The 15,568-nt window shown below is 36.9% G+C and overlaps 2 protein-coding genes across 4 annotated transcripts in view; both read left to right on the top strand.

Moving 5' to 3' along the window:
- The window catches only part of LOC109540386 (ATP-dependent RNA helicase DHX33), a 38,433-nt gene extending 30,220 nt beyond the window's left edge, over nt 1-8,213 (top strand). Inside the window, exons 2-3 of the mRNA XM_019908745.2 lie at nt 1,104-1,795; nt 5,688-8,213. Of these exons, the coding sequence (XP_019764304.2) occupies nt 1,104-1,795; nt 5,688-6,699 (1,704 nt within the window). The 3' untranslated portion in view covers nt 6,700-8,213. The remainder of the gene's footprint in view (nt 1-1,103; nt 1,796-5,687) is intronic.
- A 70-nt stretch (nt 8,214-8,283) lies between these two features.
- LOC109540385 (glyoxylate/hydroxypyruvate reductase A) overlaps nt 8,284-15,568 on the top strand; it is an 8,965-nt gene continuing 1,680 nt past the window's right edge. Inside the window, exons 1-5 of one of the 3 annotated variants that reach the window (XM_019908740.2) lie at nt 8,284-8,383; nt 8,636-8,743; nt 11,918-12,168; nt 12,220-12,334; nt 12,394-12,612. In XM_019908740.2, the coding sequence (XP_019764299.2) occupies nt 8,332-8,383; nt 8,636-8,743; nt 11,918-12,168; nt 12,220-12,334; nt 12,394-12,612 (745 nt within the window). In that variant the 5' untranslated portion in view covers nt 8,284-8,331. Of the gene's footprint in view, nt 8,384-8,616; nt 8,744-11,917; nt 12,169-12,219; nt 12,335-12,393; nt 12,613-15,568 lie in introns of all 3 variants that reach the window. The other 2 variants (XM_019908741.2, XM_019908742.2) reach the window with 2 other exon arrangements.

Genomic DNA, 15,568 nt, shown 5'->3' with positions numbered 1-15,568 from the left:
TCACAGAAATTCAGGAAAATTTCGATTTGAATGCGAGTTTTTTGTGAAATCAGGTTAATTTTTCTCTTTATAAGGAAAGTTGTTTTGGATTTACTGACAAAAATTGAAGAAAACGCCGATTTTAACGCTAGTTTTTTTTATGAAATAAAGTATCTCTATTTAAATTGAAAGTAAGTTCAGGTTCGTATCAGGATCCAATTTTTAGTGGCAATTTAAAAAAGATTCTTCCCAGAAAGTCTCGAGATGAAGAGTAATCATATTCAGTCAAATGCCAAAAATGAAGAAAAACGCCAATTCGAATTAAAGTTTCTCTTTGAAACAGAGCATGCTTTTCTTTTTATAAGGGGAGAAAATTCCAATTTTGTGCGGCATTTTTTTAAATTTCTTGTTTTAAAGAATCGAAGCGAAGTCAAAGGTTTTTTGCATTCAAATGCCAAAAATTCACATATTTACGATATTCCAGTGCAAGTTCCGTTAATACCTAAATGTTGACTGTTGAATGTTTTAAAATTACTCTCAACTTGAAAAGCTTAATTTCCGTATTTCTGTTTATCTGGCGATTTTATTGCTAAAATGCCCATTGCTTGTGACGTCCCACGAAATGCCACGTTTGTTTAAAAGTACGTCTTCTTAACTCGAATTGAGATCTATTGAAGACTCTTAATAGTCCAGTCATATTAGTCAAAATAGGGTAACGATCTCGGAATTCAAGATAACAAGCTGTAAACTCGTATAAACCTTATCTTAACATTCTAAAACTTGTCTGAAAACCTACTTATGATTTATGATAGTGTGGACGCGACTGTAGATAACTCCGGTCAAAACTAAAAAACTTTTCTTTGCGCATTTTTTGCAAATATTTCGTTTCCTGTAAGTTTTACGGTAGTTGAATTTATTTTAAATATTGTAGCGGATTAAAATGTCCACAACTTCTGTTTCAAGATTTTTTTTATACGTTACTTAAACCGCTTTAGAGATAACTCTGAAGTGGAACATTCATTTGCCTGGACTATAAAAAGTAGCCCCACTTTGAGACGACTAACGACCATTGCAACCCCGAACCTTTGGCATTATTTTCGTATTAAATTTGATTTTTATTACAGATGACTGTTGGAGGCCATGTTGGTTATTCGGTACGATTTGAGGACGTTACCTCACCCAAGACAAAAATCAAGTTCCTGACTGATGGAATGCTGTTGCGCGAAGCACTTAAAGACCGATTGCTGTGTGACTATCGTGTGGTGATACTGGATGAGGCGCACGAGAGGACGATTCATACGGATGTGCTCTTTGGCATCGTAAAAGAAGCCCAACTGATACGCGAAGTGAAAAAACTGCCGCGCCTGAAGATAATCGTTATGTCGGCCACAATGGATGTAGACCACTTTGCCAATTATTTCAATTGCCAAGTGGTTTACCTCGAAGGGCGAACGTACCCTCTGAATATCCGCTACACCACACATGCACAAGAGGACTATCAAACCGCCTGCATCTATACGTTCTTCCGAATCCACCAAGTAACTCCTCCGGAGGATGCCGTTCTGATCTTCCTCACTGGGCAGGAGGAGGTGGAGCATTGCGCACATCAGATCAGGCTACTAGCAAAGGAGGTGGACGGACCTCCTGTCAAGGTGTGCCCACTCTACGCTTCTCAAACTGGACTGCAGCAAATGAACGTCTTCAATGGGACCCCAACAGGAACGCGCAAAGTGGTGATCAGCACCAACATTGCGGAAACCAGCATTACGATTCCCGGCATCAAATTCGTCATTGATTCTGGAATGGTGAAAGTGAGGTAAGTTTTCTTAATCTTCATTGCCTAAGTTGAGGGAGGTTTGCATGCTCAGTTCTGGGAAAATCATTTCATTGATCTGCTGGGAACTTATGTCTATGAATGGAAAACTCTTGGAAATTAACCGGCTCTGGGTTTTGAGTTTTCCCTATAGAACGGGCATCAAAATTTAATGACTTATTTAATGACACGATCCACTTTACTCTTCCGGTTTTCCTAATGGCATTTCTCAATAGTCAAGCCACACATCATTAACATGGTTTGTTGCATATAGGAAGCTTCATTGTGAGGGAACTTTGTCTATGCTAAATTAAGCAGTGTCCACTTTTGCTTTTTAGTCTTTTTCTTCTTCGTCATTCTTCATTTTAGGCGAATGGCCTGTTCAATTATCGTTCACTGCGTAAGGCTCCATCGTTTCCTGGGGCGCCCAACGTCTCTTCGTCCCAATGGGGACTTTCGCGAGCGATTCTCACTAGTCTGCAGTGGTCCATCCTGCTTATGTGCTCATTCCATTCCTTCTTCCTGTTGCTACCCATTCATTGATGTTCTTCATTACAGGATGTTCTCATATCCTCGTTTATCTCCCTATTCAGCAGTGTCTTTCCGATGATTCTACGGAGTCTTTTGGTTTTCGCTGTTTTTGGCCTGATTTCTGCGGAATGTCATCCCCGGCCTCCAGACGGTTTTGTAGATCCTCGATTTAGTGTCCGTTCCCATACTCTTATTGCACCATGTTGCATTCCGGCATATCGCTATTCTGATTGCTTTTGTTGTTTGATCTCTCACCTCTGCCTCAATATCCCCAAAGCCGGAAAGTTCCTCGATTACTGTACCGTCAAGTTCCAGTTTGCATCTTAGAGGGGTTTTTGAAGTGTTAAGCACTTTGTTTTGGTCGGTGATAGGTTGAATAAGTGTAGTAACCTTGCTAAGTCATCTTCACTTTCTGCAATGAGAGCGGCATCGTCAGCATAACACGCTATTTTGATTCTGCTTTCTCCATTTTGAATCCCTTTCGCCCTCGAACAATTTCTTCCATTATTAACTTCAAAGGTAGCACTCAGGGAGTCTCCCTGACCAATACTTCTTCTATTTGTGCTCGTCTTTTATTTTTTTGTGTATACAGGGTGAATTTTTAGTGCGGTAGAGTCCATTATTTCCGATGCTGTTGAACTTTCGAAAAATAGTTTCATATAAAAGTTGTTGACGCACAAAGTGCGCACATTTTAAAAATATCTTAGATGATACAGAGTGTCTCAGAAAAGCGAGGCAAGATCAAAGTGTATTTTTTTACATAGAACTACCCATTTTTGATTAGCTAATGGAATGCGGCTTGAAGCGCTGCATATGCACGGTAAATTGTTTTTTTTCTTACTTGCGACGTTGGCAGATTATCGCCATTTTAGTAAAATTTTGCTTAAAAACATGGTATCTAAAAATTCTTTGTAAAAAAAAACTTTCTAAATTGTCTTTCTAATGACGTACTAATATACAAGGTACTTCCATTTGAAAAACAAAAGTTATATTGCGTTAAAAAGTTCTAGATTGAAGTCCACATTGTTAACATCATGTACACTGTATTAATACTTTGGTTTAATAGAATTCGTAACGGATCTGTGGCGATTGGAAAGACGTATTGTTTTGTATCACTAACTGCTTTTTTCGCATGTACAATTAATTTTTACATACCATGTTTTTAAGCAAAATTTTACTAAAATGGCGATAATCTGCCAACATCGCAAGTAAGAAAAAAACAATTGACGGTGCATATGCAGCGTTTCAAGCTGCATTCCATGAGCTAATGAAAAATGCGTAGTTTTATTTAAAAAAATACACTTTGATCTTGCCTCGCTTTTCTGAGACACTCTGTATTATGTGAGATATTTTTAAAATGTGCGCACTTTGTACCCAACAACTTTTATATAAAACCATTTTTCAAAAGTGCAACCCCATCGGAAATAATGGACTCTATCGCACTAAAAAACCGAATAACTGAAAAAACTGAATAGGTCGAACTAAAACCGACAAACGTGCCCTCTGAAGGGAATATGTCGAACTAAAATCGAGAAAAGCACCTTCTGAAAGGAATATATCAAACTAAAATCTAGAAAAGCAGCCTTTTAAGTAAATAAGTCGAACTAAAATCGAGAAAAGCGGCCTCTGAAGGGAATATGTCGAATTAAAAACTACAAAAGCGAGCTCTGAAGGGAATATGTCGAATTGAAAACTACAAAAGCGAGCTCTGAAGGGAATATGTCAAACTAAAATTTACAAAAGCGCCCTCTGAAGTGAGTAAGTCGAACTAAAATGGACAAGAACGCCCTCTGAAGTGAATAAGTCGAACCAAAATCGACAAAAGCTGCTTCTGAAGGGAATATGTCAAATTTTTTTTATAAAAGCGTTCTCTGAAGTGAATATGTCGAACTAAAATCGACAAAAACGCCCTCTGAAGTGAATAAGTCGAACCAAGATCGACAAAAGCGTCTTCTGAAGGGAATATGTCAAACTAAAATGTACAACAGTGCCCTCTGAAGTGAATAAGTCGAACTAAAATCGACAAAAGCGCCTTCTGAAGGGAATATGTCAAACATGTATGTTCTCTATGGTTTTAATGAGATTCTGCGAGATGTGCCTGTTGCAAAGGGGATGCAGGACGTCTTTCAGCTAGACACGGTCAAATGCTCTAGTTAGATCAAGAAAACATATAAAGGCTGCCATTTCTCGACTATTTGTCTTAATACGTCTTTGCAGGATCTTCCCGATCTGAATCCCTGTTGGTCGTCCGCCAACGATGGAAGATTGTTGATTTTGTTCGTAATTACTTTAGTTGTTAGTTTTAGAGCAGTGCTTAAAAGGTTTATTCCTCTATAATTTGATGGTATTCTCTTGTCCCCTTTTTTGAACATTGGCACAGTAGTGTTGGTTCCCCATTCATCTGGGATTTTGTGTTGATATATAATTTTCTGTATTAAATTAATTCTTCTGTTAGTCTTTTTCAGCAATTCGTATTTTATACTGTCTTGCCCGGCGCTTTTTCTATTTCTTAGTTTCTGTAGTGCGTTTTCTTCGTCGGATGTATTGATCGTGGCATCTTCGTTAATAGTTATTTCTGGTGTTTGTCGTTTTATACAAATTGGTTAAATATCTGATATATTCCTTTTTTATGTGGGTTGGTTCTAGCAGTTCATTGACCTTCTTTCTGTGCGATCTTATGAATCCCCATATCTGCTTTTGCAGCCCGTAGAAGTCTGCTTCCAGGCGTTTGGAGAACATTTCCCAATGATCGTTTTTGATTTTTCTCATTAATTCTTTAGTTTTGTTCCTAACTGGCTTGTTTTCGTTATATGATTCCTGTTCGCAGAGTACAATATTTTAAGTACGCTTTTCCTTTTTTTTTGGCACTGTTCCTTGACTTCTGGGCGGAACCATGGTGTCTTGTGGTTGATTACTTGGTTCACTTTTATGGTTCGTTCTCCAAGTGCCTCCCTTGCTGAATTCTTGATTCTTTCCCAAGCTAGATTGATCGGGTTTTCTTCGATTTATATTATATATTCTTCCCATAGCAGTATTTGAGTTGGGTGAAACTGCCTATTAGTCACAATGTAATCGATTGTCGATGTATCGCCTCTGTTATTTTTCAGTCTTCTGGAGCTCATTTCGCAATAATCAAGTCAAATATAAAGGAAGCTTCGCTTTAATTGTGGAGGAAATTTATCCACTTATACCAAAATAAACCATTTTTTCAGTGAATAATTCTGGAACTTCCGACACTTCAGTCATTTTCCATGTTTGAAGCGGCCCTGGAAAAATTCAAGAAAAATTCTTAATAATTCTGAAATAACTGTCTCTGAAATTGTATAAATATAAAACAGTTCCTTAACATTTTTTTAAATTACAGAACATTCTGCCCGTCAACTGGACTCGAAGTTCTGAAAGTGCAGCGAGTGTCCCAAGAACAGGCCATTCAAAGAGCTGGCAGAGCCGGTAGGGACTCGGAAGGATTCGTTCTTCGTCTTTACACCAATGAACAGTTTAAGAGGATGCGACCCAGCTCGATCCCGGAAATTCAACGTGCCAACCTGAACTCAGTGGCCCTCCAGATGTTCGCTTTAGGAGTTCGAATGTCGGACTTCGATTTTATGGATTCGCCACCAAAAAATGCAATCAACGCCGCTTTTGTTCAATTGAAACTACTGGGCGCGATTGACAGTGTCTCTGAGTCGATCACGCTGACCGAATTGGGAAAGAAGATGGTCAAGTTTCCGCTGGATCCAAGATTTAGCAAAATCCTCATTATGGCAGATCAGTTCGGATGTCTGAAGGAAGCAATCACGGTGGTGGCACTGATGTCAAGCGACTCGATCCTTCTGAATCCCCCATCAAAAAAAGAACAAGTGCAGGAGGCGAGGGAAAAGTTCCGCTCTCCATATGGCGACCACTTGACGCTCCTGAACATCTACAGGGCGTACGAGAATCTAAAGAAAGATACTGAAAAGAACTGGTGTCAGGAACATTTCCTGAACACCCGCAATCTTCTGTATGTTAAAGAAGTTCGAACTCAACTAACCGAAATTTGCAAAAGTAATGGACAGAAGCGATCGTCATGCGGTGGCCATTTAGATCAACTCAGAAAATGCCTCCTAGCCGGGTTGTTCATGAATTTCGCGGAAATTCACGGAGATACTACGTTGCGACGCGAAAAGCAGTATCTGACGCTGGACAAAGGACAGGCAGCTTTGATCCACCCCAGTTCGGTCCTCTACGGAATCCAACCAGCCTACTTACTCTTCACCGAAGTGGTTCGCACCTCCAAATGCTACTTGAGAAACCTGACGATCGTCGAAGGCGAATGGCTGAACGAAGTGGCCCCCGAATACGCTGCCAGCCGGAACTTCAAGTTCAACAACTAATCTTAAGACAGTGCTACGAGCACGTAAAGGCGCGAATACATGGAAAGAGGCAAGTTTTGTACATGTTAATGTTGTAAATAGTCACTCATTTAAGCCTCAATTCGACGTCTTCGCGCCTTCTTTTTTGTGATAAAAGAAGCTTTGATGAGACATTGAAGCTTTTTTTAAATTTTATATGTACAAATGTTTTTCAACTGAAGGCTTAGCACAGAAAAGAATCGCCTTTTTTGCTTACTTCTCCCCCAAATATGGCGCATGTTTAGGTGAACTTTACGCTTGCAACGCGCTGTTCAAACTCTTTGATTTTTCATGTACAAATTAATGTAAAAACCTTAATCGTCTCCAGTGATTTGTTAGTTACATTAAGTAATTAGTGTATAGTACAATATAGTATTAAGTACAAGTGACTACTTTTTTATATAGAAATGCAATTCATTGAGGCTTAACTCAATTCGACGCATTCGCGCCTTAATTTTTGTGATAAAAGAAGCTTTAATGAGAAACTAGTCTTTTTATCTTAATTACTAATGTTTAATACTTTTGTCTTACCTAATAATCGTTAATGATAAATTAAAGCTTCTTTTAAAATTTATATGTACAAAATTTTTTCAACTAAAGCCTTTAAGGAAGAATCTCGCCTTTTTTTGCTTACTTCCTCCCCAAATATGGCGCATTTTAGGTGAACTTTACGCGCTCTTCAAACTCTGCATTTTTTATGCACAAATTAATGTAAAAAACCTTAATCGCCTCAAGTGATTTGTAAGTTACATTAAGTAATTCGAGCACCAAACCAAACTATTTCTGGTGGAAATGGTGAATGTTCTGACGATTCAATTTAATTGTAAGTGACAACTTTTTTTATATAGAAATGCAATTCATTGAGGCTTAACTCAATTCGGCGCATTCGCGCCTTAATTTTTGTGATAAAAGAAGCTTTAATGAGAAACTAGTCTTTTTATCTTAATTACTAATGTTTACTACTTTTGTCTTACCTAATAATCTTTAATGAAAATTTAAAGCTTCTTTTAAAATTTATACGTACAATTTTTTTTCAACTAAAGCCTTTAAGGAACAATCTTGCCTTTTTTTTCTTACTTCCTCCCCAAATATGGCGCATTTTAGGTGAACTTTACGCGCTCTTCAAACTCTGCATTTTTTATGCACAAATTAATGTAAAAAACATTAATCGTCTCAAGTGATTTGTAAGTTACATTAAGTCATTCGAGCACCAAACCAAACTATTTCTGGTGGAAATGGTGAATGTTCTGACGATTCAATTTATTTATAAGTGACAACTTTTTTTTATATAGAAATGCAATTCATTGAGGTTTAACTCAACTCGACGCAATCGCGCCTTAATTTTTGTCATAAAAGAAGCTTTAATCAGAAATTAGTCTTTATCTTAATTACTAATGTTTACTACTTTTGTCTTACCTAATAATCTTTAATGCGAAATTAAAGCTTCTTTTAACATTTATATGTACAAATTTTTTTGAACTAAAGCCTTTAACTAAGAATCCCGCCTTTTTTTGCTTTTTTTCAAAAACAATTAATAATAATTTTAAATATAAAAATTAAATTGACTGGCAACATTGTTTAAAACCATTCCGGAGGCTGTCGAAAATCGTCGCTATGGCTCATCTTTGTCTAATTTTGTTCGTCTCGTCTGATTTCAGTTTCTTTGGTATGTATGTTTCTCTTATCTATGACATGCAGGTACAGGTGGTATCTGAAAAAAAATTAATGAAGATGCGAAATTATTCCTGAGGAGCTAATAAGTGTGTTATCTATCTGTTTGTTGATAAATAATGCAATCTGAATGTGGTTAAAACAAGAGAACAATTGGAAAGTGGCTTGAGAACGAAACTTATCTAATCTAGAGTGTTTTTTACTGGCATTTTGTCTTTTTGTCCATAGTAGATTTGACTCTTTTCGGCTGATATGTCTAGAACAGTGGCTGTTTTTTCCAAACACTCCACCTCTCTTTTAAACAAACTGAGGGAGCTACTGCCCTCTCTGGTGTTTGTGGAAGTTTTACCATCAGGCAAGTGTTTAAAATCGATTATTTTTTTGAGTCGCGAGACTTGTTGATTGTCTACAAAAATTTGCTACTTCTAAACGGGGGCGATGGAAATTTCTGCACACTTATATGAAAAAGCTTGATTGATAACTGTACGAAGTTTCATCAGATTCTGATCACTCCTTGATTTTCTTAGACGATTTGCAACTTTATTCAGTTCAAGTTAAGTGCAAGTCTGTATTAAAAAATCACAGATCGTAAACTGTAGCCGATGGCGTCTTGAAATTTTGAGCACTTATAGAAGAAACCTTTGTTAATAAGTGTTTAAATTTCCACGACATTCGTAACACTTTCTGATTTTCTAGCAAAATTGCCAGTTTCAATTAAACTCCAAAACTGAAAGTACGTACTTCTAAATCGCACCTCCTTAACCGGACGCGATAGGATTTTGAGCTTTTGCAAATTTATATATCTACTTATATAAGAAGCTTCTGTTGATTAGTACCCGAAATTTCAAGTGATTTCGATGACTCGTTGATTTTCGAGAAATTTAACAACTTTCAATCAAGTCCGAAATCTGTAAGTAAAAAATTACAGTTTATAAACCGAAAATGAAGGAATTTTGCACCTTTGAGCTTTGGAACACTAACGTAAGAAGCTTTTGCGGAGAAATGGACGAAATTTCGAATGACTCAAAGCAGTCATCGATTTTCTGGAAAATTTAAAACCGGTTAGTCAGAAATGTGGCTAAATGCATATTTGTACTTAAAAAATTCAAAACTCGCAAGCCGGTGGCAATGGAATTATGAGCTTTTATAGACTTACATAAGAAGCCTTTGTGGATTAGTGTACAAAATTGCAAATGATTCGAAGCACACATGGATTTTTTGGAAAATTTTAAACTTTCAGTCAGTCATAAATATGGCTCAAAAGTGCATGTTTGCACTTGAAAAAATCCAGCTCCTCAACTAATTTCGAAAAGATTTATTTTTTTGTATATTTAGAGAAAAATCCCTTGTGTATAAGTGTAACAAATTTCATTTGACTCGGAGCTCTCATTGATTTTCTGAGAAATTTGAAACCTGCAGTTTTTCAGAAAAGTGCATGTCTGTTCTTAAGAAAATCACTACTCGCATACCAGTGGCGATGGAATCTTGAGCTTCCGTACACTTACATAAGAAGCCTTTGTGGATTAGTGTACAAAATTGCAAATGACTCGAAACACACATGTATTTTTCAGGAAATTTTAAGCTTTCAGTTAGTCAGCAAAGTGGCTCAAAAGTGCATGTTCGCACTTAAAAAATTCCAGCTCCTCAACTAGAATCCAAAAGATTTTAATGTAATGCACATTTAGAGAAAAATCCCCGTTGTATAAGTGTAACAAATTTCATTTGACTCGGAGCACTTTTTGATTTTTTGAGAAATTTTAAACTTTCAGTTTTTCAGAAAGTGCATGTCTGTCTTAAAAAAATCACTACTCGCAAACCGGTTGCGATGGAATTTTGAGCTTCCGTACACTTACATGAAAAGCCTTTGTGGATTAGTGTACAAAATTGCAAATGACTCGAAACACACATGGATTTTTCGGGAAATTTTAAGCTTTCAGTTAGTCAGAAATGTGACTCAAAAGTGTATGTAGCACTTGAAAAATTCCAGCTCATCAACTAGTATCGAAAAAATTTTCATTTTTTGCGTATTTGGAGAAAAATAACCTATCTATAAGTGTACTAAATTTGATTTGATTCGGAGCACTTATTGATTTTCTGAGAAATTTTAAACTTTCAGTTTTTCAGAAATGTGCATGTCTGTTCTTAAAAAAATCACTACTCGCAAACCGGTTGCGATGGAATTTTCAGCTTCCGTACACTTACATAAGAAGCCTTTGTGGATTAGTGTACAAAATTGCAAATGACTCGAAACACGCATGGATTTTTGAGGAAATTTTAAGCTTTCAGTTAGTCAGAAAAGTGGCTCAAAAGTGCATGTTCGCACTTAAACTTCCAGCTCCTCAACTAGAATCCAAAAGATTTTAATGTAATGCACATTTAGAGAAAAATCCCCGTTGTATAAGTGTAACAAATTTCATTTAACTCGGAGCACTTTTTGATTTTTTAAGAAATTTTAAACTTTCAGTTTTTCAGAAAGTGCATGTCTGTCTTAAAAAAATAACTACTCGCAAACCGGTTGCGATGGAATTTTGAGCTTCTGTACACTTACATAAGAAGCCTTTGTCGATTAGTGTACAAAATTGCAAATGACTCGAAACACAAGGATTTTTGAGGAAATTTTAAACTTTCAGTTAGTCAGAAATGTGGCTCAAAAGTGCATGTTCGCACTTAAAAAATTCCATCTCCTCAACTAGTTCCCAAAAGATTTTAATTTTTTGCGTATTAAGAACAACATAACCTGTGTATAAGTGTACGAAATCTCGTTTGATTCGGAGCACTTATAAATTTTCTGAAAAATTTGAAACTCAGTTTTCCAGAAAAGTGCATGTCTGTTTTTAAAAAAATCACTACTCGCAAACCGGTTGCGATGGAATTTTGAGCTTTCGTACACTTACATAAGAAGCCTTTGTGGATTAGTGTACAAAATTGCAAATGACTCGAAACACACATGGATTTTTGAGGAAATTTTAAACTTTCAGTTAGTCAGAAATGTGGCTCAAAAGTGCATGTTTGCATTTGAAAAAATCCAGCTTCTCAACTAGTTCCCAAAAGATTTAATTTTTTGCATATTTAGATAAAAATCTCTTGTGTATAAGTGTAACAAATTTCATTTGACTCGGAGCTCTCATTGATTTTCTGAGAAATTTGAAACCTGCAGTTTTTCAGAAAAGTGCATGTCTGTTCTTAAAAAAATCACTACTCGCAAACCGGTGGGGATGGAATTTTGAGCTTCTGTACACCTACATAAGAAGCCTTTGTGGATTAGTGTACAAAATTTCAAACGACTCGAACCACACAAGAAAATTTCAAACTTTCAGTTAAATGACAAATCAGGCTCAAAGTGAATGCCTGAACTTAAAAAATTACAGCTTGCAAACTAAGAGCGATGACATCTGGAACTTTCGGACCTTTATAGAAGAAGCCTTTATCTACAAGTCTGCAAAATTTCACTCGATTGCGAAAACTCATTGATTTTCTAGATAATTTTCAACTTTCAATCATTGCAAATCACATTTTCCCCGCAAAACAGACCTATCGCCTCTCAAGGAGGCGGAGATCATTGTTGGCGACTACAATCTGATCGCCCCACATCTCTATCAACTTCCCAAACTCAAATGGGTGCAGGGAACATGGGCCGGCCTGGACTCTTTGTGGCCCCACATCGACAGGCAAGCGCCCCCAAAGTTCCCCATTACGCGAACATCGGGGGAAAACTTCGGAACACTCATGCGAGAATACGTGATAGCCAACATGGTGTTTTGGGAAAGAAACTACTTCAAGGTGAGACTTTTTGGCAGTTTCATCGGCAGCTAATCAGGGCGACTGTTGCAGGCGATAGAGAACCAGAAAGCGAAGCTCTATGATAGAGACGTGAGCCCTAACGACTATCGCTCGATTGCGGACCTGAAGGTCGCCATATTGGGAGTGGGGTCTATTGGAAGCATTAGTGAGTAGGAGAATTGGGAAAAGTTGGAAAACAAACTGCCTCTAAAACCCCTTTTCCAGTTGGAAGATCTTTGAAAGGTTTGGGGGCGACAGTGTATGGTATGGGGCGCAGAGCGACAATCCCGCTGGAGGCCCCGGAAAATGCTTATTTGGAGAAATACTATAACAAAACCGGGCTTGGCGAGCTGCTGAGCAGCGTGGATTACATCGTGAATGTTCTGCCCAAAACCCCGGAAACTACCAATATTTTAGGGAATGGAATGTTGAAACACTGCAAAAGTAATTTTTTGTGGTTGTTGGTACAGGAGAGTGGGAGAGTGAACATCAGGCTACGCAATTGGGCTTGTCCGAGGACTTTTTGCGAAGCAAACTAACTCACTTTGGTGTGCGTTTTGACCTGCGAATTTTTTCTTCTGAACGAAGCTTCCCTACAAAAAAACTTTGCTCTTTCGGCTGGGGATTTTTCGCATCCGCCTCAGAAATGGTTTTTGAAAACTTTCGACAAACTTAAAGTGATTAAAGAATTTATCCCGATATCCTTAAAGCGACAGACGAGTTTCTTGCAGAGATGTCGAACACGACACTCTCAACTGGGGATTTTTTGGATTCAATTGGCAATGAACATGTAAGAAATTTACAGTAAAAAAATGTCTGTTGAGTGAAAATAAGCACATTTTCACAAACCCAGTTTGGGATGCATTTTGTCTATATAAAGAAAAAATTGAATTAAAAACTTTTTGATCGAAAAATTTATCAGGGTTGGGTTGGAGAAAAGATTTTCCTTGAATTTCCCATACTTATCTTTTATTTTCCTCGGAAATGCCAAAAAACAACGTCAATTAATTGAAAATTAGCGTAATAGTAGAATTTGCGCGTTTCATGGAGCCTTGAAGTTGCGCCCCCCATAAGAGCCTGTTCGAAGATTTACTTCTTACCCTTCTAGCCCTTTGGCATGAAACCCACTTTGGCATGAAATTTGTGCACATAAAAAATTCTGAAAAGAAAAAATTTTAAAAAATGTTTCTCATCGAAAAATTCATTAGCCAAACCCTAAATATTTTCACATTTTATTTTTTTTTTATTGAAAATAAAGCTTCAAACGAAGAAATTGATCTTGATAAAATGTCCGGACTGATCCAAGATACACAGTGGCGATTATTTCTGGTATGCATATGAACAATTTTTGGAAAAAATATCCAAAAACGTCTCAAAAAAAACAAATTTTCAAAACCGAACTCGCTGGGTAGAGGCGGTTAATGGCGCTAAAAATTTGGGACTCACTGGATAATAAGCAAAATATTGGAGATTTTTGGATTTTGGTTCAAATTTACTAAGATCCATTATGAAATGGCGATTTTTTCGCAAACCACACAGTGGGTGCAATTGAAATCAAATATATTGAAATAAACTAACTTAAATATAGTGAAAATTGACCGAATTAGTGGGAGTTTGAAAGTTTTATTAAGCATTTAAGCCCGCCGATCTATACAAACCTTTTTGCCTCTCTTGCTCAACCGGGAACTTTTTCCGGAACAAACCGACTCATTTTGGTATGCATTTTGCAGGAAGGAAAAATGCAGAAAAATAAGCTCTTGTTTTTTTTAACCGGAAAATTAATCCGTGCAACCCAAAGGATTTTGCTCGATTTTCACATTACATTTTTTTCTCGAAATTGATTATTCATAACAAAAAAATCTGCTCTTGATAAAATGTCCGGGCTGTTCCACGATACCCAGTGGCAGCTCAGTCTCGGGACACGTGAACACGGACAAAAGGGACACGTAAACGTTTTTCGAAAAATCATAGCCGTTTTAAAAAAGTCTGAATTTTTCTAAAACTAAAATCGCTGGGAAAAATTAGAGCACGCCACTGAATGAAGGTGGTTAATGTCGTTAAAAATGCAGTATTCACTTTTCCTCCAAGGTGGCTCCCTTGTGCTATCGGAGATTTTTCGGTCTCTACCCAAATTTCATTCATGTTCAAATGGCGATTGATTTTCCTGACCCAGAGAAGTGTAATAGAGAATTTATTAAGCTAACAAAAGGAAGGTGAAAATAGTGAAAATTGGCCCAGTTTGTGAGAATTTGGTCGTTTTAAGAAGAATCGGGGAATTATTTCCGGAATAAACCTACCTTCTTTTAGATTTTGTCTATGTGAAACCAAGTTGGAAAAATTCAAAGAAAAGTAATTTTGTTTTTTGACCCAACAATTCATCCGGCCAAACGCCCTAAGAAATTTGCTTGATTTCACATTTAATTTTTTTTAAGCTGCTCTTGGCAAAATGTTCGAGTTGTCCAATAAATCTTAACAATTTTCCAAAAAATATCAAAATCGTCGTTTCAACAAAATCTAAATATGTATTTGCAAAACTGAATTCGCTGATGAATGATGGGCACGCCACTGGATAGAGGCGGTTAATGGCGCTAAAAATTTGGGACTCACTGAATAATAAACGAAATATTGGAGATCTTTGGATTTTGACTCAAATTTACTCAGATCCATTTTTAAATGGCGATTTTTTCGCAAACCACACAGTGGGTGCAATTGAAATCAAATATATTGAAATAAACTAACTTAAATATATTGAAAATTGATCGAATTAGTGGAAGTTTGAAAGTTTTATTAACCATTTAAGCCCGCCCATCTATACAAACTTTTTTGCCTCTCTTGCTCAACCGGGCACTTTTCCGGAACAAACCAACTCACTTTGGTATGCATTTTGCAGGACGGAAAAATGCATACCACCCGGAAAATTAATCCGTGCAACCCAAAGGATTTTGCTCGATTTTCACATCACAAATTTTTATCTCAAAATTGATTATTCTGACCCCGAGAAGTGTAATAGAGAATTTATTAAGCTAACAAAAGAAAGGTGAAAATAGTGAAAATTGGCCCAGTTTGTGAGAATTTGGCCGTTTTAAGAAGAATCGGGGAATTATTCATTCCAGATTCCCATTCAGAATTGCATATCCGCAAATTCGTGAAAGGAAATTAAAAGTATGTCACAGTTTGACAAATTATTGTTATTATTGACAACGGCTGTCTACCTGTAACTATCTGTTAATGACAAAAAACATCATTGCCGCTGTGCTTTTTCATCAAAAAATTGTAGAAGAGAACTTTTCTGATATAAAAAATTTTCGTAATTTGAAGCAAAGATGGTAATTTTTCTTTTTGAATGCTTAAGTATTCCAATATGCTACCAATTAAACATGGAACAATTTCAAAATAATGC

The sequence above is a fragment of the Dendroctonus ponderosae genome, unplaced genomic scaffold (genome assembly GCF_020466585.1).
Source record: "Dendroctonus ponderosae isolate FM_Combo_2020 unplaced genomic scaffold, Dpon_F_20191213v2 Dpon_F_20191213_11, whole genome shotgun sequence".
Taxonomy (NCBI): Eukaryota; Metazoa; Arthropoda; class Insecta; order Coleoptera; family Curculionidae; genus Dendroctonus; species Dendroctonus ponderosae.
The sequence above is the reverse complement of the archived record's forward strand: the minus strand, read 5'-3'. Positions and strand labels throughout refer to the sequence as shown.